Source organism: Manacus candei, unplaced genomic scaffold (genome assembly GCF_025592945.1).
Source record: "Manacus candei isolate 608988 ecotype Guabito, Panama unplaced genomic scaffold, ASM2559294v1 h1tg000088l, whole genome shotgun sequence".
Classification (NCBI taxonomy): domain Eukaryota; kingdom Metazoa; phylum Chordata; class Aves; order Passeriformes; family Pipridae; genus Manacus; species Manacus candei.
This window is the reverse complement of record NW_026138136.1, coordinates 8848636-8872947: the sequence shown is the minus strand read 5'-3', so window position 1 is coordinate 8872947 and position 24312 is coordinate 8848636. Positions and strand designations below refer to the sequence as shown.

The following is a 24312-nucleotide window of genomic DNA, read 5'->3' as shown; positions in this document are numbered from 1 at the left end:
CTGAACATATGTCTTCATACACAAATACTAACCCTCCCACAGAAATTCTAGTTTTGGATACATGCATCTGCCTCCAGGCAAAGCTCTGCTACTTGCAACAGTATCTGAAATTTGGCTGAGCTGACAAATGACTATCATTTCTCACTTGCAAGAGTAGGAAGATCACTTTAAACAACAACAAAAAAAAATCCATTCTTCTAAGTAGAATAAAGCAGACAAATTCCTTCTGGATTCAGGTGAGATAATGGACCTTAATTCAGGAAGTTTTGTTTACCACAAAGGAACACAGGAAATGTTACGTTACCAAGTTTCCAAAACAATGGATTCAGTTAGTAATATGGATCCTAATTTCTTTCTTATCCCTTTCTGTAAAATCAGTAACAGGTAGTTGAAACAGAATACTGAGAGCTATTAACACTGTAATAACAAGGATGAGGAAACTGTGACAATAAGCCAATGAATTAGCTTTTCTAAAAAAAGCACTGCTGTTTTAATGCAGCCTTTGGCAAAGCAGCAATCTGGCATACAGTTTCCCAATTCATGCTGCAAACCTTAAGGTTTCTTCCTAGGAATATCCTGTTTCACTTGGTTTACTAACTGCTGAGTCAGCCAGCTGTTTGCAATGTCTTTCTTTCTACAAGCATGAACCCAGAAGATACTTTGGTATGCAGGAAACAAGGTATGCAGTTTACATATACATCATGCCTAAAATAAGAGGAAAAAAATAATCAAGAATACTGAAAATCAGCACTGCAGCTCAAGGAAAGCATGGCAATGTCCTCTAGTCCCTAAGCATCTATCTCCACGCTCCTTTCTGACATCTCATTTGGGTACAAGTTAGAGCTAATTCAGCACAGATATATACTGCACTCCAGAAAATTTTGCCATCTATTTCACAGTACATGCCTAAGGAAGGGAAAGAATGGCCAGGAAAAGACTATTTACTTCAGCAACAGTGGCAGACTGGCATGCTCACTAAGCTAACAACTTAATTCCTAAACTTTGGGAGTTGCCACTGTTTTTACACTGAATCTCACTAAATCACATAATTACCACTACTATGTGGTAATTATGTCTTCTATTTTCTCCAATTCTTTGGTTTTTTTCAGTTATTCTGTATCAATTTTTCATCTCATTTTAAACATCTCTTTAGCAGCTGGCCCGAAAACATTGTGAATTACATCATAACATCATGTGGGAAGGATTATTAATCTCATACCTGGCAGAATGTTTCAGGGTCTGAGAAACTTGCATTACTGGAAATCTCTATCAGTTATTCAGATATGAATTCGACCATGTAGCATTTTCAGTAACTGGAAAGACACCAGTTGTATGAACCCTTGCTTCCCTAAAACACCTGACTGATTCAGGATTGAGGAATAATTCTCATTTGAATATTCCAAAATGGGATGAAACAGTCATCTTCCATATAGAAGCTCATCCTAGCGTACATCAAAAGCTAGGTAGCAATATGAAAACATGCAGAATGTTTTGGTTTCTAATCAACCCCTAAAACCAATATTACTAAAGACAAAATAATGTAACAATTAGGCTAGGTACTTGCTATACTGAAAAGAAGGTCAGGATACAGAGAACTACGACTTACAGAAGAACAAAATATGAACATTTTATTTGATAGCAGGTATACTATACTAGAGGACACCTCAGCAAGCACCAAAATGAAAGAAGGTACCTTTTAAAAATACAGTTAGAAGGAATAAAAAAAATGAATTCACTACTTTTATTCAATCAACACTGAATTGCTTTTATTCCTGATGGGAAAAATCTTTGGAAGTACTACACTGTCTTAAACTACTTATCCAAAATGCTTAACTTGTCATCCAGAAAAGCAAGCAGGGAGTTTTCAACACTTTTGCACACCTCGTGACAGGCCAAAACAAAGCCTCTCAACTCATTCAGCTCCCAGCTCAACTGTTTGACAAAGTCATATGCTTAGCAAACAACTTCTTAACATTTCCTCAGGTGGAAAGTATCAACTAACTTTTTTGTATACGTTAGGAAATGTAGTATGTTTTTTAAAGACTCAAATTCAATTCATCAAACTAAAGAAGCAGTACCAGCTGAAACAGCATTTCTAAGACCTTCCTCAGCAACTGAAAACTTGGGGCTTGCAAATACCTCCCTGTGAGGCTCACACCAAAAGAGAAGACGATCCATTTGTCAAAATACCTGAGCTGGATTTCTATGATATGACATATGAACATTTAGCTTCAAATTACGTTCAAAGAAAATAAGTAGAACCAACTTATAAGTAGCAGCTCAAGTGCTTCATCAGCTTCAAAAGAGTACCAAATGCTGAGAATGGCTATTTGCTTTGCAAGCAGAAGTGTTCTACAAACCAAGTATGCTCAAACCACTGATTTGTCAGTATTGCTCTTAGATTTGCACCCAAAAGTGTTACACACTTCCAGAAAGTAAGTTCTACATAAACTCTAAATAAAAATATGACGACTTATATATGATCCTTTCAGCAAAAGCCTTATCAACATTCCATATTCATGGAAAAATTACATACAGAATGGAAAATTCAATTTTGTTTTCCACACCATAACAACAACATTCTGCTTACTCATCAAGAATGAATATGGCAAAAAAGGTTCGTAAAAGACTATAGTTCAGAGCTATCTTCACTATATGTACAAAAAAGAAAATCACAAGTATTTACAGAACATGTACACCTAACTTTTTATATATGGTCCATGGTTTGGACTACCACGTAACTTTTTGTTCAAAGGACATCACATCCAAATACACCAACTACATCTACCTCCCAAACAATTACTCCAACACATCTCAGGGCCTACGCTGTATGCCCTACGCTGTAAATGAAAGCAGATAGTGTGTCTATTCTACATTTTAGTGGGGTATATAAACTCATCCTATTTCTTGTAAAGATTTCACTGGTATTTTCCTGGAAACTAAATCCTATGTCAAGAGTAAATTTTACCCTTGTCAGGGTCAAGAGGGGCAGGAAGGAAGAAGGTCAAACTGATTTTATCATCTGTGAGATTGGCTAGACAGGCAAATCATGCTAGTCAAAACTTTAACCTGCTTGCTACACCTCCACAACTGTCACTATTTGACAAAAGAAATAGGGAGATACTATTTAGCCATTTAAATATGGCAAAATTTTTACATTTTGTTCTCTCTTGTCAATTCTTCTGTTCTCTTCTCCTACAGTTTTTATGTTGCCCAGTTCCTGTTTGCCTTCATTTTGAGCCCCCCAACGCCTTTAGACAAAGCACTGACCAGGAGACTCTTCAATACTGTTTGTAGCTGCAATAAGTTAAAAAATTGAAAAGGTGGATGTCATTACTTCCATAACATTGATCAGTGCAGTTGTCCAGGGAAGGCTGGAGATCACAGCTTTAATCCCATCAAAAGGATTGTGTACAAGAGTTCCCATTTAAAACCTGTTCAGATGCTACCGAAGCCTCTAATTATGACCCACCCTCAACTACTTTTATTCACTAAAAGATGCTTGGTAACACCACTTATGCCATCCAGTCCCAATTTTCCTCAGACTCAAACATTTGCTCTTTGAGGCAATTTACTTCTGTAACAGTTGTCAACAAAGCAATGTCTCATTATCAGATTTTATTTTATTTTTTAAAGCAGAGGCAGGGTAGGTGAGAATGATGTTAAAAGTATGTCCATTCTTACATTAACACTTCACTTTAGCAACAGTCAAGTTTTAAAATCATATCACCTCATATCATCTAGTAGCATTCATTCAGAAAAGTGAGAGAATATCATGTTTATACTATTATTTGCAACATAAGAAGTCTTCCCTAATAGTTTCTGTGATGCTACCCAGAACGTGTAGAACACATCCACCGAAGATACAAGGTCATAATTAAGTATCCAACAACTCAATTTGAAAGTTGCAGTAAACTGCGATTCTTTCATTCCTTTTCCTCATGCAATTCAGAAAGGAAATAACCTAGGTTATCACTCTCCCTAATTATATCAGCTTACATACTTTACATGTATGAATTGTCTGTAGTCTGCTCTCCTGTTCTCCTCTTTGGTTTTCCAAGAGAGGAAGAAGAGATGTTATACTTATAAAATAGCCACTTTAAAAGCTAATTTTCTATGAGCAGCTTTCAACTACTCCCATTAAAAATAAAAAAATAAGAAAATAACACATTCAGTAAAATTATACTGAACTACATGACAAACTACTCATTAATGCAAGGAAAGTGGATTAACTTTTACCACTACGTTCTTCTAAAAAACTACTCTGTAGCAGCAGCTGGCTACCTTTATATAATTTAAAAGAACCAAATGCAGTAGGAGCTGCAGCACACTGAAAAAAAATGTCTGTGTAATGTTGATCCTTAGAAATAAATTATAGTCTATCTGCAAACAGCCCTTGTTAAAACAAGTTATGCTTCCTCAAGGAAAGCGGAACTTTGGGGTTGATCTCCCACAGACAGCCATAACCCCAGCACCCTGCTGCTGCCCCTTATGAGCTCTCCTTTATTCCTCCACCTCTAAAATGTCCATTCCCCACACAGTACTATGATCTCTTCCCTGTGTCTCTTAATTACTAAATCAGCAAGAGGCATCAGAAGCTAGGGTTTGTTCCAAGGTTTAGGTATGCCATCTGCTCAGTGAAAAGCTTGGCTTGCTGGTGAACTGGCAGGATAGAAAATTGGTAAATGTTGAGTTGCCTTTCTTCCTTAGGATCAATTTTCTCCAAACCTGTGCCAATTTAATATTTTAGGGATTTTTGCCCATTAAGTATGACTACAAGCAGTCTAAAAATTGGAGGAGAAGGGTGGCACAAGGTAAGCATGATGCAGGGCTGAGGATAAACGGAGCAGGAGATCAAACTGTCTCAAAAAGGCAACTTTTCCTCTCCAGCCAAAGCAATTTCTGTTGCCTGACTGGGGCAAGCATTCAACTACAAACACTATTAGCTTTTACAAGAACGACTACCACAGGGCATGTCGTCATCATATTTGACATACAACTAGAAAACAGACAAACTGCAGGCAGAGAACAGAACCCAAGACAGTGCTGGTACAGTCAGGGAAATGCCCCTCCCATCACTTGAAGACTGGACATTTGATCCATACAGATGCAATCAAAGCCAAATGCTTTCAAGTTCTGTGTATTCACTTTTTGTGTATTAAAGTTTTGTCTTTAACTTTCCTCTCTCCTGAAGGATGCATGGAAAAAAAAATAAAAATCTTAAACATTCTTTTTGAAGCTAAACAGAAAACAGTATTTCTTCCATAAACCTTCATTTACAGTGGATACAAAGATTTTCAGACATATACACAGTTTTAAGATAGAAGTGTCTTAAAATTTCCCTAGTTTTCCAGTTATGTTCCTCCATAAACACTCAAGATTTTACAAATACTTTATAATTTTTACCCCTCCATCTGAAATAAATCCCTTTTGGAAAAGGAAAATAATTCTTCAACAAGTTTGCATAAGACTGTCTAAACTTCTCCTTTTTGTGTCTGAAAGCGACTGCTTAGCGCATTACAAATTTCATGATGTCAGAGTAGTAGCAGTTCCAGACACCACCAAAGAGCGAAACTAATCTCCTTTTCCTCCAAACCTAAGACTTGGATATGGAAATTTTAAACTTAGTGTTTGTCAGTTGGGCCATTGTGATCATTTCCTCTTCAATATGTCTGACCATAAATAGATTTCAATTTACTTCAAAAATGAGTCATTACTTTTCTCTTAAAGAAGTCTTGTCTCTCTCCCCTGGTATATTCTATTTACCTTTTTATGTAACAGTTTGATACATTGTTAAAACACAAACAAACTCTACGTTATTCAAAATACATTGAAATCTCTCTAGTAAATTAAATTATGTCAAATAATTGGCATGCAAAGAAAAACTGGCATGCAAAGAAAAACACAAAACTTTACATCGTTCTGAATACTCTCCAAGACCAGTATAGTAAAATGAACATTCTCAGCGAGCTAACTTTGAGGTAATTTCCTTCCTTTTTTTTTTTTTTTTTTGGAAATACTTGAGTTATACTAAAAGTGATGATGTTCTAAAAACATTGAGCTTCATTTTCAGAAGCCAGGTGAAACTATGTATCAAGGAACCCAAATTATTAGCAATTTCTATTATTTTGATTTCTTTCATATACATTTCTCCACTCTCATTCTTGAATCATTACCACATCCTTCTGAATAAAAATTAATGTTACACCCAAACAAATGGCAGAAATGGAGAAATCACAAATTATGGAAAACTTAAGCTGGTATGCTACAACAGTAATTGATACGAACTGTTTCAAACTAACAAGTAGCAAACATTTTACAAGTGATAGATAAAGAAGCAGTCTCTTAGAATAATGAGACATTCTTCTTGGGTTTGCTCCATAGAAATATACTGTACCACTCATCCCTGCACATGGAAGCAGTAGTGAATCATAATTTCATTAGTCTCTGCAATAAAAGATGATTTTATTACAAGAAAGTTGGTATCAAATATTTTTACAGTTGCGGAGTTGAAAATTTAGCTATGAAGACTGCAAGGTCTTGGAAACTGACTTGGAAATCAGTGCCTGACTTGCATGCTATTTAACTCTTCTGCATTGAAGTGATAATAAAGAAAGCCTGTTCATCTTAAAAACCATTCCATTGTGGATTCTTTGTTTAAAAGTGCTAGTGATCCAAACTATTGGACTAGTGGAAATTAGTGACCGCAACTCATTGCTATTGAATTCTACTGCAACATGAGGTATTCCATAAAAAAAATAAAATAAAAGGCATTGTTTTTCTGGCAGAAGCCAAGATGTTTTATGAAGTTTTCAACAAAAAGGAAAATGTGGTTAGAAAAGGAGTTGTTAGATGCCTTTCAAATATACACAACACTCGTGAAATAAAGAGGAACTATTGTTTCAGTTCTTAGAAGTTCTTGCTGTGTTTGAGAAAGCACAATTTCGGGGGAAAAAAAAGAATAGTCACGATAGTCTAAAACTGTATAAGAAAGCTTTGAAATGATCCAAAGCAAGCAAATTACATATTGTTGTACTTCTGTGAATCAGATCACAGCTGAGATTGGGTCAATTGGTTTCTTACGCACAGCAGATTTTAAGCATTAGCTGCTTGCAGAAAAGTGATTAGTTTTCCTGGGCATGGAAAGACAAAATAAAAATATATGATTTGAGAACTCTGCAATATCCAAAAGCAACTAAAAGAGAAACATGAGGAAGGAAGGAATGAAAATAATGCCTAGTAAACAAGGGGCTTGGTTTTCTGGGTTTTACAGTGTTAGTTTTTTAAAGATTTAACAAATTCAACATACAAGGTTACTTTGTTTCTTTTGGGGAATTGGTTACCTTAAATTTTTTTAAATTAACTGCTGCAGATATAAAGATTTTATGATTTAGAAGTGCAGTGCAAAATTAGATATAGAGCCTGACAAGTATATTTTGCTAGAGAAAAAAAGTTTTGTGCTGATTCTGCATACACAATCTGCTCATTGTATTAAAATATTTTAACCAGATCTAGTTTCTCACTAGACTCCTAGAATTCTTCATGTTTTTAAACACCCTTTTTCATTTGATGAGATGACACTATAGCAGATTAATGTGAATAATATTATGAAAAAGCACTTGAATTTGTAATACAAAAAAAAAAAGGAAAAAAATTAAAACTGTACAATATGCCTTTTGAATATGCAAGCATGCAAGTTAAGATTTTTTTCAGATGCTCTTGTCAGAGTAACTCTGATTCTGATGTACTATATTTAGGTATCTATCTTCCAACTACACTTTCACAAGACTTGATGAATTGTTTAATATTTTCTGCATGAGTCTGTTAGTGTTATTGGACAATTATGGTACCAATTTTTTTCTCATTCTTTAACATTTTGTACAACCAAGTAGTATTTTAACTACCGACATACAACTTATTTTAGACTTGATAAAATATTAATGCAGCTCCCAGCAATTCAATGAATTTATTCACAGCCAAACATCAAACACGGATTTTAGAGCACAAAAAACCTATAATGAACACTATTTTTTCTAAAGTTATACTAACAATACTTTTAAGCTCTCAGTACATTGGTTATTTTGAAGGCTAGATTATCAACCATTTACTTCTGTGCAGCCTAAGCTGTCCTTAAAGATGATGTTGATCTATACAGTTTGAAACTACTTTAGTCCAATGTTCATAAAACCTGTGACACCATATGTTAAAACGAATTTGAAGCTGAAAAAAAACCCCAAACTAAAACACTTTTGATGAGTATGCCATCTAACATAGCAGCAGTTGCCCCACTGTTCTGCTTTAGCAGGGAACTTGAGCTTTTACAAAGAATGAAAAATTCCTGGGCATCCTTCCTGTCACATTATTCTCCCTATTCACTTCAGCACCCAAATAAACCACAGTAGAAGTTGAAGCAAAGGGACCACTGAGTAGCTTGGAGTTTTTTCCCACAGCTATCTCAGACCACATTTCCAAATGGTTACCAGGTTGTTCTTTAAAGAGGACAGATAACTACATTAAAGTTAAGTCTCAAGTAAACCCAAGTTTAACTTACTGGACTTTCCTATCCTATCTGTAACCCTTTCTATACATAAACAGCACTGGAGCAAGGAGCAGATCATGGTAAGAACCTGAATGCCTTTCAAAGATTGTAAGAAGGTACAAAGAATGTATAATTTTTGACATATATTAAGGCTCCTGGAAGTGGTACTGTCCCTTTCTACTCCCTAAAGTTACTGAACAACTTTGTATTTTTCATGCCACTTCTGAGACTTTCATTTCACAAAAATAAACCACAAAATCAAATATTTAGGAACGTCAGCATAAAAAAATACTTCAATTTTATAACCATTCTTGCAGGCAGAGAGCCTTATGAGGCAAGTTTTATTTTTCTTGAAATATAAATTTAAAATAAATGTATTTAAATCATAGTACCTCTGGTGTGCTTTAGGAAGCTTGGGATTTGTTGTGTGCTGTCCGCACTAGCTCCAGAATTTGAAGACTGAAAACAAAACAGGTTTACTAAACTGCTACTAATTTAAGTACCTATATTTCTTAAACTTCTGAACAGAGAGTACTGAAGAAAAAATTGCAAGAGTATGTTGGAAAAGGGATGAACGAAGTTACACACTGCTAGCAGGGGTAGGGGTTTTCTTAGTTATTCTAAATAGACCTGTTATCTCTTTGAAACAGGACTGCTCTGGTATGCTGTCTTTAACCATTTTTCAAAGATAAAGACAGCAGACATTTATTTCATTCACATGACAGTATAGACAATAGAGTTTAAAACCACAAACTTGTCTTAAAAAAAGAAAGTTCTGTGAAAATACATCCTTAACTTCCTTATGGCAAACTCACCAACTGCACCTTCAAGGTAGTACTCTAATCAGCAGAAACTGAAGTAATTCCTTACAGAAGTATTGTCTGGAAATAATAGTTATAGCTGATTTTTGCATCTAGAATTAGGATTCAGCTTCTGTGTTTGAAAAGTGTATCAATCCCAATTACCTTGAGTACATAATGAACTGAAAATTAAATAAATCCATTAGTTTAATTTTAACTTAAATGAGTCCTTAAAGATACTTTAAAAATGCCCCATCAGTGAATGTTCTCTTGAATGTATTTAATGCAGAAACATAATGAACAGGATATGCACATAAGAGCCTGGGCTGATCTTAATGCTAAATTATTCATGATGGTAATCAAACTGATAAATGTCACTGAGTGAAAACACAACTCTGATCAATCCTATTTTTTCCCCTACAACTAATATGCATTTGGACCATCTGAAGATTCAGATGTACATTTGGTTTGGGTTTTTTGCTTTAAAAAAATTTATCACCTAGCAAAGTTAAGAACTGATCACATGAAATTACATGTTTGTTATCCACTTTTGATTGAGGTGAGAGACATCTTTATGCTTCATCTTAGTCCTTGCTCATCCTGGCCACAGTAGTTAAACTCATTTTAAAACACTGTAGTGGAGACATCTGATTAAGACCAGCACTAAATATCTTTTTCTCTTTACAGACGTCCATGGTCATTTTTTCAATTTCTCATTCTGCTTTTCAGTCAGCTACTTAATTCAGATATGTAATGAGCACTCCCAAATCTCTCTCGACACACTGACAAGTGATTCCGACCTGTTACCAGTATTCCTATCCCCTGGTTTGTTACTTACATCCCCTGGTTTGTTCCTCACAAATGACAACAAAAAAAAAAACAAAAAAAAAAAAAAAAGCCCCAAACCCCAAAATTTGTTTCCCTCTCCCTGGAATAATTTGGCATTATCAATTTCCTTTTAATTTTCAGCATAATTTTAATTATCATCCACAATTTGCACTAAAGCATTGCTAGTATACAGAGCACAAGCTTAAAAGGTATGAAAAAAGGTAAGATAACAATGACCTGTGGCTATGGAAAAGAAAACAGATTGGGATTCAAGTTCTTCAGGTTCTGTTGGCCTTTGTCATAGAAACACAGGATCAGTCTCGTTGGAAAAGACCTCTGAGATCATCAAGTCCAACCTATAAATGTTGTCATGTTGTGCCTACAAAATGAGGCTAGTATTCCTGCCTCCTGTAGAACTACTTACTGTGAGATATTTATGCACTGTGTTATTATCATCATTCCTGTTGCTGACAGGAAGCACCAGCTGAAACTCTGGAGTCTATTCTAATGCACTATAAAAATAAAAAGTCAAGGAACATGTCATACCCTCTTGCTTGCCTTTAACAAGTTTTCACAAGCAACTTGGATGTTGAATATCATCCTGACTCAATTGTTCCACTTAACCAGGAAGACAAAGTTTGTTGTATGACTTCATTTACACAACAGGAACTCCCTTATATGAAGATATATTGGTATTCAACATGAAAATGGTACTGCATCCCATTTCAAAGAAATACTATTTCTACAAAAAAATGCTAAGAGTTTGTCTACCGTAAGAAATTCCACCATAAATATAATTCCTAGAGATTCTAACACTTGTACAGCTTAACCAATACTAGTACTACTGAAAACAAAGTAGACTTACCAAAACACTTACGATATTACACTGGTTTACAATTTACAGGACAAAGTCTTACAAAGCAATATGAGAATTACAGAATAAAAGAGCAGTTCATACATTCTGCCTACAAAGGATGCTAAGGCTCTTTCAGCTAGACAACAAAACACTGAACTGGCTTATCTTTTGGATAAGTTTTCTAACAGAGTATAAGTTTCTGCAAGTTGATACCAGCATGGCACCAGGAAAAAAAATTATGAAAACACTTCCCTCCTTAATTAGGAATGAATTTCACAGCAGCTGTACATCAGCTGGTCCCAGAGTTGAACTTCCACAGCAGCAAATTGCTGCTGCTTTATACTGTTCTTCACTAGCAGTAACTTCTCATATGAAAACAAAAAGAAATGTCTTGAGGACCATCAGATTACACAGAATAGCAACACAACACACTGTTCAATACCCCTACCTGTATATTTCTTTTAAATGCTGGAAAACATCTGATAAAAAAGGAAAAACACATGAGCTGAAACTATCAATGAGAGTTGCTGTGGTCATTAAACACAGATTCCAGTGAAAAGGCACCATTACAAAGCTCTGATTGTTGAGGATAACTTTTTATTCCAAAGAAACAAAACTGACTACTCTAGTGCCAAAACCAAATACGTTGGCCAAGAAAAAAGTTTTGAAGCTATTTCCAAATCAAGTTCCATATCACAATTACCTACTACTTAAAGGCAAAAGAAGTGAAGGGAGAAAAAAAATTATGTGGTTTTTTTTTAATAATTGAAAATAAAACGCTCGATCACAAAAGCAAGGGTGGTAAATTCTATCAAGGGACAATCTTGGGAGACTATCTTGCCAAGGGTACCTTTTCTTAACTAACCAGGTCTCCAAGCACATTTGCTTTCAGTGACAACTGAGGTTATCGACTAGACACATCTTTCAACGTTGACTACACAGTTCCACTGGCCCTTCAAACAAAGACACAAGTAATCAAAATCTTATCTCCTACAAGAAACTACAAACCATTATCCAGTAATGTGAATAGTCCAGGTCTTCAGAATTCAAGTTAATTCTCTCTCGTGGATTATAAAAAGACCTTTATGTGAACCCAATGGTAAGAATGCCTCAATGAGTTGGGAGTTACTACAACAGCACATGCGTGAGATATTTATGCAGTGCTCAAAGTCACAAGATTCCAATTTAGCCGAAAGTAAATGCCGCTTAAGAACCTTCATATTTCATAGTGCAAAACCGTATTTAAGCAATCAGAAAGTGAATAATAGAGCAGTTAGCCAGCTCTTTAATACATTAGCTAAAAGTATATCAATTCCATTGATTTTTACAATGGGCTGATTTCACATAATGGATTAAGCTCGCTAGAAAGGCCATAAATGGGAAAAAATGCTTTGCCAGAGTCAGTGGAAGATGGTGTCAAAGCGCTTTTGTGACAAGCATACAGTTAAAACATTTTATTTTGGAATGCTAAATTTAGAATACCTCTGTCAAGAATAGACCTGATGCTAACAGTCGAGTAAAAGCCATGATTTCAACACTGCAGATATATTTTGCAGATTCCAGTTACATTTTGCTTTAAATATTTTATTCCTACTCAAGAAACAGGAAGCTTGGACTATGAATACGTAATCAAACTTCAACACGGCAAAAGGTTAACAACAGGATGCTTCAAGGATCCATAAAGCAAGCAACATTTAAAGGTATTAATTAATGAGCTGAAAAAGAAAGTAGAAAACTTAATACTTATATAGGTTAGTCAAGTATATAAGACCAAAAATGTAATCAATTGGAAGTTAATCAACCATGATGTACAGATAATACAGTGGCAGACAAAATTCCATGTTAATAAATGCAGAAGAAGTGTCACTGCAACTTAAATAATTATTAGTATAGTCAGCAACCTACCAAATTAAGTAGGCCTAGTATAAACAAGAGGATTACAAGCATCCCTGTGGAACTCAGGAAAGATCTCTGCTCAACATGAGAACATTGCAGTAGAAAATTAAGAATATCAAGATTCAAAAGCAGCAGTGGCAAGCATTAGCAAAACTGTGGTATCTTCTAATAAAATTAATGCTTCATTCTTTATTGTTACCTGAAAAAGGCTGCTGCAGTGTAAGATTAGGTGAAGAATTAGAAATCAAAGATTCACAAAGCAAAATATGAAAAAACACAGTTACAAAAAGACTAAACAATGTAAGCAGAAGGGAAATAACTTAATCCTCAGAAATAAGGATGCTGTTCAGTGAAAGGGGGAAGTATAGAGTTCAGAGGTATGCTATTTTGATACAATGCACAATTAAATATTCGAAGTTATCTCTAGTGCATCTTTATTATAAACAATCTGTCAATATTCAAAGGAAGACAAAAAATTGGACTGAGATGAGGAACATCCCATTTAAGGATCCAAGTCTAGTTTTATTAAGCTCTGGTGCAAGACCCATACCATAAAAGAAACATTCAACATTTGCCTCCTTTAACACTTCTATCTGTCATGAGCTATTCATCCAGATGAATTTCAGATAAACCCCAGGGTCACAATTTCAATACTAAAAGCACCATGCTGACCATGCAAGGGAGGAGGGGGGCACCAAAAACACTACCTTCCAAACAAACTTTAAAAATCAAGATCCTGAAGAGTAACGCTGGAATGAAAAACATGCACTATAACTTGGCCTGAAGGACAGCACTACATACTTCCAGATTTTGATTATCATTTAAGATGGATAAAAGAACTTCAAAATTCTTAATAAAGTGATTGATTAGGTATGAAACAGCACCATTTTAAAAAGCACCACAATAACTGCTAAAAGGTATTTTAATGCATCTTACACACACACACACAAAACAAATAGTTCTATTTAAATCTGTAGGCTATTCCTTTTCCTTACAAGTATTGACAGTTCCCAATACAGGTCAACTTGCATCTAGAGGTGTTTCCTGCACTTCCACATAGAAGCCACTTAAAGACACAGGCTGGGTAAGACTGCAGAGCCAAAGACCATACCATTTTGGTCCTGTGAATCAAACTTCTCTGCTAGGTGGACAATCTGACACTTATGTGCCCTAAAATAAAAATCACTACAAATATAAGAGGCAAAATCTGTCAATAATCTCTTGCCTCTTGAACTAAACATAATGTCAATTGCATTCAAAGGATTTAAGTATCTGGAAGTACCCTATTTTTGGATGTGTCCCTTGAGCTACATTTTCTTCTCAGCCCAAATATTATGCTCTTTCTGTAACAGAAAAAAAGAAAAATATTTAACAACTTTATAGCTAACATACAGTTTATCGACAGGTGCAACAAAGACAACAGGGTACTATTCACTAAAGCAGCAATTTGGCATTGAAATTTATTCTAAAGTACCTCCATTCTTTTTCTGTATAGCTTATTCCTGAACTTATTTGAAAAAATCCAATATGAGATGATGAGGGGGGAGGAATAAATCTTTGTATAAAAGTGTAACAGTACCACCTTACCACTAGGCTATGCAATGACTGTCACATGGTATTTTTAAAGCATTTCCATGACTTTAATTAGTGTCTTTGAATAGCCCTATTCCTACAGGACCAAGGTATATGAGGAATAAGGTATACTCATTCATGCAGCTTACAGTTCTGAACTGACAGACGGCATCCAGTAATAGCCCACGTGTTGTCATTATCACCTTGATCTCAAGGGTGGCTTGTGTGTGGTGTCCTTGCCAGGTACCATTTGTATCATTTTTCTTAAGATGACCATGCTGCCACAATCTCCCTATTTGACAATATTTGCCTCTGATGTGCATTCATGTTTCACAGGTAAGGCTGATAAAATGCAGCAAAATCAAATTCAGAGTGCTAGTAATACCACTCAAAAAACAGGCTAGCATCACAGGAGGACAGAGACAAAATTCCAAGTCACAGAAAATGATGAAGCTGGCACTAGAAAGTAAAGTGCTCTCCCAATATAAGCAATCCTTTGTATTTACAAGAAAAACAACTTCTGTGGTGTTCCAAGTGTTCAGAGTAGCATGATCTTGAATGCCTTTGCAAAGAAGCAAAGTTGAGATCAGCAGTGTATAATAATACATGGTTAGTTACATAGTTTTGGTTTGCACAGCTGTTGGCTATGTTCATTTACAGTTCATGTAGTGCCAACATCATTTATATAAACAGAAGAGACTGTTTCACTCCTGTTCATCGCCATAAAAGTTATTTCTCTGAGCAGCTGCTGCACAAAAATCAGTTTCTATTTCAGTATCTCACCCAGTAAGTTTACAAAGTAGCAGGTTCTAGAGTTTGCTGAAACCAAGTAGGACCTAAAGAAACTTCCCCGGACTTAATAATAAAAGGGGAGTGGAGGTGGAGAAGGCAGATGACACACACTTCTGCTTTCTTGAAGTGGGAGGAGGTAGTAACCCTCTGTTAACACGGGTAAAGTCACATGAAAACTAAGTTCCTGTAGGCAACCACTTGGAATGAGAGTCTTAGCTTCCCCGACCTTCTTCAGCTTTATGAATTAAAAGGAAATAAAATAAGGCTGATCCGGATTCCAGCAGATAAGAGAAAGTCTAAAATATTAGTCACACGTTACATAATAAACATTAACTGAACGAACTTGATATGACAGCGGTGCAGAGGTAGAGTCGGGGATGCTGCCCTGGTAGTCCCCCCCTGCACAAACACACACACACAGACACACACACACAAACACAGAGGCACGCTGCCGGAGGCTGCTGACACACAGCAGCTCCCGACCCCCGGACGCAGCAACAGGACGCCCCCAGCTCCCCCGACCATGGAGCACCTCGGGGAGCCGCCGGAAGGCAGCCGCGGGCTGTGTGTGCCCGTCCTCCCCGGCGGCTGCCCCCGGGGCAGCACCGGCGGGGCCACTCCGCTCGGAGGAAGCGCGATCGGCCCAGGCGGCGGCTCCCCCGCGGACTCACCGAGAGGGAAGAAGCCCGGCGCTGCCTAAACTTGGCGCTTCCCTTCCCCCGAGCCCCAGCGCGGGGGGAAGCGGAACCCGAGCCGCCCGGAGCCCACACTCACCTCGGCCCTCCTCTCCGTCGCTGCAGGGCGGGCGTCGGGGAGAGGCGAAGGGCTCCGCCGACCCCGCCTGTCACCGGGCGCCCGAGGAACAGAGTCCAGCGGGGTAAATCCTCCGGGCAGCGGCGGGGACGGGGACCAGCCGCGCTCCGCCCGCTCGTCGCGGCGGCCGCTGCCTCGCACCAAGTTGAGGCGCGGCCGCCGCTGCCGCTGCGCTGCCGGCGGCGGCCGCTACGGCCACGGGGAGCCGGCGCCTCCGCTCGCCGCCTCGCCCCTCGGCCGGGGAAGCAGCGCCGCACCGCCGCCGCCTCGGCCCCCCTCTTCCTGCGGCTGCCGGGAGCCGCGCTCCGGGCGCAGCGGCGCGGTCACACGGAGCCCCGCGGAGGAGCCGCTGCCGCCGCCTCCCTCGGCGCCTCGGAGCCCGCAGATGCAGCCCCCCGGCGGCGCCCGCCCCGCATGCCCCGCGCTCCGCCGCTCCCGCTGCTGCCGCCGACGGCGGCGCCCCCGCCCGCTCTCCCGCGCACCACCGCTGCCGCCCGACCCGCTCAGCGCCGCGTCTCCATCACCGGCGGCAGCGGCGGCGGCGGCGCGGGGAGGCGGAACCAGGGAAGGGGCGGTGACCGCCCCGCTCGGCCCCGCTCCGCCCCGCCGCTGCCCCGGATGTGCGGGGGTCGCCGTGGTGGGGTGGGGGTCGCTGTCGCGGGGGTGCCGGTACCTGGCGAGGTCGGGGACTGCCGCCCACCGCCCTGGTGTAGCAAAGCCGGCGGGCGGCAGTACCCTCGGTCCCGCCTGTCGCCGTGCGGGGAGCGCTGCTCCCTTGGGGCCGGTTCTGGTCCAACACGTGTCGCCCCGGGGGCCCCTGACTGAGCAGGGTGTGCGGTGCTTCGTGCACGGCCCTGTGGGCTGTGGGTGCGTGGCCGCCGCCCGGGGTTGCGGCTCCCCGTGGTGTCTCGGGTCTGTAGCTGGTGAGCAGGTGTGGTGTTTTCCTGTGTCATTCCTGCTGTGCTGGCACCTGCTGCACCCGCAGCTACGTGCGCCCTGAAAGTAGGTCTGGGCTGTGAGGACTTGCAAGAACCGCGTGGTACTGAGTTGTCCTTCCTACGCCTTGAGATGGGGGTCAGCGGCAGCTCCCAGCTCCTTGCTGGGCCACGGGTAGCTTTGGCATAGCTTGGGTACCGTCAACGTGGTGCGCCACGATCTCCCTATATGACTGTATGTTGCAGCGATGTTGGGACCCATGGCTGAAAGAATGTTGCAGCGCCTCGTTAGGCTGCAACAAGCCTCTTAGCAGTGGCCCCTGGGCAAGGCAGCATCAAAATGTTAAGACATCTGCCCTAGAACCATGTTTGTGGACTCAGATTATTCAGTATAACTAGAAAATTACTTATCACGCACAAAAACGCACAAAAACACATACACCCCCCTCAAGAATATTTTTGACACTCGAATTCTGGAAAGTGTTTTATCATCTTCCTACTCTTAAATTCAGCTTTTTACAGCTTATAGATCAAAGTTGGTATGCCCTCTTTAGAAAAGTCTAACTAGCAAAGTTTCAGTGAAGAAAACACTGGGTTTCCTTGACGAGTGAATCTTAAGTCTCTGAAAGTGATGTACAACTTTAAAGAGGTATTTGTTTACAGAACCCAAAAACCACGCTGTGCTCATTATAAACATTTTTAACAAGTTCCTTGGCAGGAACCCTATATTCAAAATAGAATTTAAACAGGGAAAGGAAAAACAATGTGCAGACAAAGTTAGGTGAGTGCCAAACACGTGTCAGACTGATGCCTCATAATTTTGTGTGGAATTTTGCTGCTGCTTCCATTTATTTCTCTCTTTAAAGATCTTTTTGTTCAGATGCTAACTAGTAATAGCCCTTTACTCACCACACAGCGCCACTAGTTCTATGGTATTTTTATTTTTTCTAACTCTGAGACTGAGTTTTTTATTCTGTTTGCCACATATGCAGGTGCTATTTGCTCTTGCCTTCTTCAAAAGTAACTTAGGCCTTTTTAAAGGCTCTTAGGTTTTCGAACCATTCACTTGCGATACTTTTTCTTCAGACAAAACCAGAATCCTCATATCCAGATCTGTTGAGGATGAGTACTTAGTTTGCTAGGTAGCATACAGGACCCTATTTCTCCATATATTTTGATTTATATTTTGAAGCTGTTTCAAGCCCAGCCTCTTTAAGCAGGAGAGTGCTAGGCAGCAGCACAGTGGTTGCACTTGAACTCCATCTGCCTGCTCTCCCCTCACTGAGGAAGAGTCAAAAGTGCAGGATGGATTCCTGAGGAGACATCTAGCCAGGGTGACCTGAGGATTAGACTAAAAGAGGATTTGACTAATATTGACAGAAATAGTTTGAATAAAAAACATTTTGAAAAATGCTTAAAGTTGTAGTCAGGTGACAGAGTAAACATTCCTGTGAAAATACCAAGGTAGCCAATGCATAAACAGTAGCACAAGGAAGCATTCTTAGCCCAGCACATGGCTCCCACATATGTTCACCTTCAGTGAGCTGAATGAGATACCTTGTGTGCTTAAACAACTTAAATGTTTGAGCTTTGCTGTATTGCTCAGCTGATACATTCATCAGGGAGCGTGTACTATGACAGGTTACTTCCCTGTGAGACATAATGCACACAAAAGCTATAGAGCTGCCTTCATTTAGCATTTATAGGCTGGGGGCTGAATATGTGTGTGCTTATACACAGGTAGATAATACAAGAAGTATCAGGCTTTCCTGTGGAAAAAAAAAATGTGTATTTCCAATTTACACTAAAAAGTTTGAGATTTGTTGTATACAAGCAGCTTAACACTTGTTCTGTTATGACTGATGATGCTGTAGGATATATCCCAAATCCCTCTGGTGGAATGCCTTTATAACACCTTGATTATCTATTTTATTACCCTGCAACCAAGTCCAGGAAATTCGCTTAGCAAAAACATTATCAATTTCATGAAAAGAAAAAGTCAATGCGAGATGTCTAGATACAGCCAAAGACACTTTAGAAGTGGTATGAATTTACTAAACTGTGTAAATAAAAAGATGTAATTTTGAAGTAAGTCAACTTTCAAAAATGTAGTCTATAAGGACTAAGTTTGTGGTATTTGTATTAAGAGAAGTGTACTGGGATTCTGGTTTATGGACTGTACAATACTACTAAGTCAACTTTGTAAAACTACTATTGGAGGGATCTTTTAAAATATGTACATCTCCAAGTCATGAGAACAAATAAATACATTTTAAAAATCCTTGTGATAGTTTGTAATTATAGTCCATGGTAGCCTTCTGATTTCACAAGACTCTCAAATTCCTCTAACATACACACTGCAGAGTTGCCTGGAGGGGAGAAAGAAAAAAAAAAAAAGTATTTTTCTTTCTTTGGTTACATGTTTGCCCAAGCTGTGCCACTCCTCTGATGTGCCCAGAACCCCCAAAAATACCAGGTTTAAGGAAAATGTAGAGGAGAACCCCCTGTGTAATTTGTACTGTACCAGGCATTAATGAGCACAGTTACCTGCATAAGTCTCCATCTTACATCTGCAGCCCACCTACAGCTGCAGAGAGGTGAACTGAGGTTGACCGACACAAATGCCACAGCTACCAGGCTCTGGGCAGATGAGGAACTGAAGTTCAGGCTACCTGCAAGGTAAACAGAAGCATCAGTGACCAGATCCCACAGGTAAGATATGTTTAACCATAATTCACGTCAGCAGCATGGCTTAGTGTCATGAGGACAACAGCCAGGAGCAGCCTTGCCAAGGAATCCTCACAGAACCGGAATTAAAGTGCTCCCCAGCTGAAGCAGGTCACTGTGTCAGGGTTTGGCAGCTTGCTGTATCTGAAGCAGCATCCCATTTGAACTGAATGCACAGAAGCAGTACATTAGTGGAGGTCATTTGCACTCATTCAATATTTAAATGATGCTTAGAAATCTTAGAAATAAAAAGTACACTTATGTGCCAGATACAGTCCGTTTTGTAAAAAGAAAGAAATATGTAAATACTGTCTTCATGTCAACTTTGGGGAAGTGTTTGTCTCACCAGAGCTAATTGCCAATGAGGAAATTGGCATTTATTGTTGAGGTTGTTACAAAGGGTGTCATAAACTAACTTTATTATAGCAAATGTTGAACTGTATTTGCATTATTTCCATCGCATCGTCGTTGCTTTACAAGCTGTCTGCAATAGCTGTTCTTGGAAGGTCTCCAACAAAGCATTCTCTTTGGGGCTACTAACTGCAAATAAGATTAAAGCTTAATATGTCTGGTAATCAGTTTTCTTTTAAAGAGTGCAATTTGATTTCTTATGGTCAGTTGGGATCCCACATATCCTCATCTCCTGTGTTTTTCAACTTGCTGCTCTAAATAACCCAAAAAAGCAATTTGCCAGCAGATGTCCTTTCACCAATTTTCCTGAACTGGAGCGTCATCTGAGAGGCAGTCATACACAGCTTCTACTCCAGGGTCTCAGACTTCTGTCTATTAAATACAACCTCCTTTTTTTTTTTTTCTTTCCCCTTGAGCCTGGGCAAGAATGAAGTGCTTTATGTCCTCCATTTGTTCCCATGACATGCAGTGAATAAAGATGGGAAAAGCTCCTTTGCTCAAAACCAAACAACAGAAGCAGGTAATCTCTGTACTCCTCACGCAAATAATTGATTTGCTCCAAGAGAACTGTGGCTGTACTGAGTAGATTTTTTTCTTAATAATAACAAAAACACCCTTTGGGGCAAATGGTAAAAAGAGAGAGCACCACAAGAACGTGTCTGTCTTTCATGAACCCAATCTCACGTCCCAGCTGATCTGATCTCACCTGACTTGTAAGGGTAGGAGAAGGGGACAGCTGGGATCTGTGCTGATACCCAGAGGGAGGGTAAGGACACCACCTCATCTCCCAGGGTGAGGAGTGCAAGGCACTTTCACTTCCCATGAATGTTCCCCGAGCCCATAAGCACCCAGCCCTTGTCTGCTTTGCTCCTTTGCTGGAAAGGACTAGAGGGAGAACAGGTCTCCTTCACACCACTTCTTCCCCTGTATTGGACCAGAACTAGGATGCTATCCTGTGTCTGAGGAGAAAATTAAGGACACAAAACCAGTGAGACTAGACTGGCAAAACTGGACTGGGTAAGCCTAGTCCTAAAGATATCATGTTGGTTTGACAGCCTAATAGCTGTTAAATCATTTGGCACCATGTGCAAGCTGAATAGCAGCCACACGGTGCTACTGACATCTATGCTGTAATATTGTACCACGGAATAGTCAGGAGTTGCAGGAGACTGTGAATCATTAAGCAAAGCATTTGGTAAAAGAGTATGCTGTTGGTGACCCTTGAAATTTTTTTTCAATATTCCTAAAATTCATCTTGACTGATACTATACGTTTTCTATTGGGCCTACTGGAAGAAATCACCAGATATTTCTCAAATTACAGTCCTTAAATGTTTAGTTTTGCTAACTCTCCTATTGAACAGGTGGCCCAGAGAGGTTGTGGTGTCTCCCCCACTGCAGATACTCGAGAACCGTTTGGATGCAAACCTGTGCGACTTGCTCTAGGATGACCCTGCTTGAGAAGGGAGGTTGGACGAGATACCCCACTGTGGTCCCTTCCAACCATACCCCTTCTGTGGTTCTGTGATTCTGTGAAAACAAGTTTTTAGACAACATCGGGGGATATCAGTTTATTTGTCAGTTTGGTTGTCAGAGGTCCAAGAGGATTTAAAACAAGTTTGCCAAAGTAGGAGGTTGCTTCTAGATATAAACATTTCAAAGAATGTAAACACTAGTTTTCAAAATGTTAAAAGGTTTTGGCAGGTATAAAAGTGCTTCCATTTCCACCTACATTAAACCTGGAACATATTCATCACTCTTACACAGCCTGTTGCTATTCATATGTCATACCTTGTTTTGATACTTATTTCTAAGTCCTGTAACAGGAAAAAAGGCGAGTCCTGTGTTATTAGAACAATTTTGCCACAGCAATGATATGTTTCAATATACTTAATCCACAGCTACAAAATGTGGATGTTTAAAAGACAAAAGAAAAATAATTATTTGAATTTCATTCAAATATACATGTGACTGAAAGGACTGAAGATTTATCACAAACAGCTCCAGCCTTTATTAAGTGGTCCTATTCTGGAAGAAATCTGAATCCACTTTCTCTGAAGAAAAATAGAAGTGGCCTGAGGGCAACATAAAGGTATAGCAAACTTCTAAAAGATGAAGTCTCTATTTTATTTTTTCTGGAATAACTTTATGATATGGATAAACAAAGACAAGATATAATTTTATGCAGCCACTTGAAAGTTCATAAGCCTGGCTAAAGGAACTTTTCATGAGCAGTCTTAAAAAACAACAGTAAAACTTGCAACTAATATCTTTGCCTGATATACTGTCACGTCGACACGATAGTAAGATCTGTCTAACACCACCCATTCTCCCCGCAGATGGGATCCCAGTGTTCCTATTTCAGCAGGATGTTTTTGTCACTGACTTAAAAATAATAAATGATTAAAGTGAGAGCAGATACTAAATGTTTTCACACAAAAGCCTGTCACAGATTTCTCACCCAACTGCTTCCATCTATCCTTCACTATTTACCATCACTGTTCACACAGCGGGCCAGCAATATTATTTTTTTCCAAATGTGAAACAAGGCAATTATGTAGGGGGTGCTGGAGGCCACTTGGAAAACAACTGCTTGAAGGAGGAGGTACCTTCTGAAAAGGCACTGTAAAAGTGGCTCCTGAGGCTTCAACTTTGTACCTTGATGGCTTCTTTAATAAATAAGCTCTGTTTATCACGTGCAGAAGAGAAAAGGAGGTCTGCAAAGCAGAGGTCTGCAAAGCAGAGGTACCATCTGCTTCAAGCACCATAGATTAAGCACATTAAAAAGGGTGAATTCATCAGTGTAGAGATACTACATCATTAAATCATGCCTTCAGTGACAACTGGATAGCCCATTTGCCTTCAGTAGGTTTCTAGTGGAGGCAATGATTGAAACTTAATAAACAGGTGTGTTAGGAAAACACTATTTCTTATATATATGGCTTGTGAAGCACAAGCAATACAAGAAAGTAAGAACATTTCTTCTTTTTTTTTGGCTTTTTTGTTTGTTTGTTTACAAGCATGAGAAGAAATTACTAGCAGGTGAAGGAAGTGGACTAATGTGATAAAAATACACTACTTACCACTCACTTTTCAGACAGAACAAGCCCTTAAGATTTATTCCGTAGGTATTCCCATTAGGAAAATGTTCCTAAAGTGTGTATTGAGTAGCATTCCTACACATTATTTTCAGTCAAAGCACTCCACCCCTAACCTAGATTCCAGTTTGCTTGCCCTGTTAGGTTTTTAAAATAATCAACACCCACTGCAACTAAATTATTTAATTATATTTACCATTTACCAAAATGACATTGCAAATGAGCTACACCTGCACCAGTGTATGGTTTGGGTCAGACCAAAGGTCTAACTCCATATCCTGTCTCTGACACCTCTCAAAATGAGTACCCAGAAAAAGATTACACAGGCCACTATAAACACATGGTGTCACCTCCCCAGCTTCCAGATGAACTTAGGTTTCATTTCTCTTTTCAATACAAAGGTAATTTGCAGTTCACTTGTTTTTCACAACTTGCAGGTGTCTGCAGGGGCAATAATGCTGAAGATGATTCTTAGCTAGTTCTCTCCTTAAGTACACATCTAACTGAAATGTACCGACAATATGTAATTGCTGCAGGTGAGCGTTGTAGACATGCAAGCTGCTGGCAAAAGCAAAAGGCAAGAATCACCTCTGTGTCTTAATTCAGTTTCTCTCTTATGGTCTGCCCAGACCATGGGAATTCACGTACCTTCCCTAGGAGTTTGATTTCTGGAAACAGTGGAGGACAAGTGTGTGGAGCTCAAATAATTTATCCAAAGACACTTTTCTGTAAAACCAAGGATTAGGAAGATGTCTAAATTTTTACAGCTCCATTCTTATTATTAAATCCTTCTACCCCACAATCTCAAAGTATATACTAGTATAAAATATTTGATGCAGGATACACTTAAGGCATTCCTTTTGTCTTGCTGTGTACCAATGATCTTTGATCTTAGTATATTCGCTGCCTTTCTTCCTTCCTTGCACTGATTTCAGACAAGGTGGATGAAAATCCCTCCACCTGGAGCTGTTTTAATGCTTACTACCCACTTCCTAAATCCTGTATAGGAACAGAGTGCACTATGGCTGAGCACAAGCCCAGGATGG

At 39.3% G+C, this 24312-nt stretch overlaps 2 protein-coding genes across 4 annotated transcripts in view; one reads left to right on the top strand and one right to left on the bottom strand.

The window, feature by feature from the left end:
• GALNT1 (polypeptide N-acetylgalactosaminyltransferase 1) overlaps positions 1–16190 on the bottom strand; it is an 88413-nt gene extending 72223 nt beyond the window's left edge. For 2 of the 3 annotated variants that reach the window (XM_051812649.1, XM_051812647.1), the window contains exon 1: positions 16058–16190. The gene's annotated coding sequence lies outside the window, so the exon portion shown is untranslated. The remainder of the gene's footprint in view (positions 1–16057) is intronic. The other variant, XM_051812650.1, reaches the window with a different exon arrangement.
• On the top strand, positions 15807–17342 carry LOC127482499 (basic salivary proline-rich protein 1-like). The gene is made up of 3 exons (XM_051812851.1): positions 15807–15972; positions 16084–17019; positions 17278–17342. The coding sequence occupies exons 1-3, from the start codon at positions 15807–15809 to the stop codon at positions 17340–17342; spliced, it is 1167 nt and encodes a 388-aa protein (XP_051668811.1).
• The last annotated feature ends 6970 nt before the right edge of the window (positions 17343–24312 follow it).

Coding starts and splice junctions, on each gene's coding strand:
- LOC127482499 (XM_051812851.1), top strand. CDS start 15,807: ATGGAGCACCTCGGGGAGCCGCCGGAAGGCAGCCGCGGGCTGTGTGTG. Junction 15,973..16,083: donor ACCGAGAGGGAAGAAGCCCG/GCGCTGCCTAAA, acceptor CCGTCGCTGCAG/GGCGGGCGTCGGGGAGAGGC. Junction 17,020..17,277: donor GTGTCTCGGGTCTGTAGCTG/GTGAGCAGGTGT, acceptor TGTATGTTGCAG/CGATGTTGGGACCCATGGCT.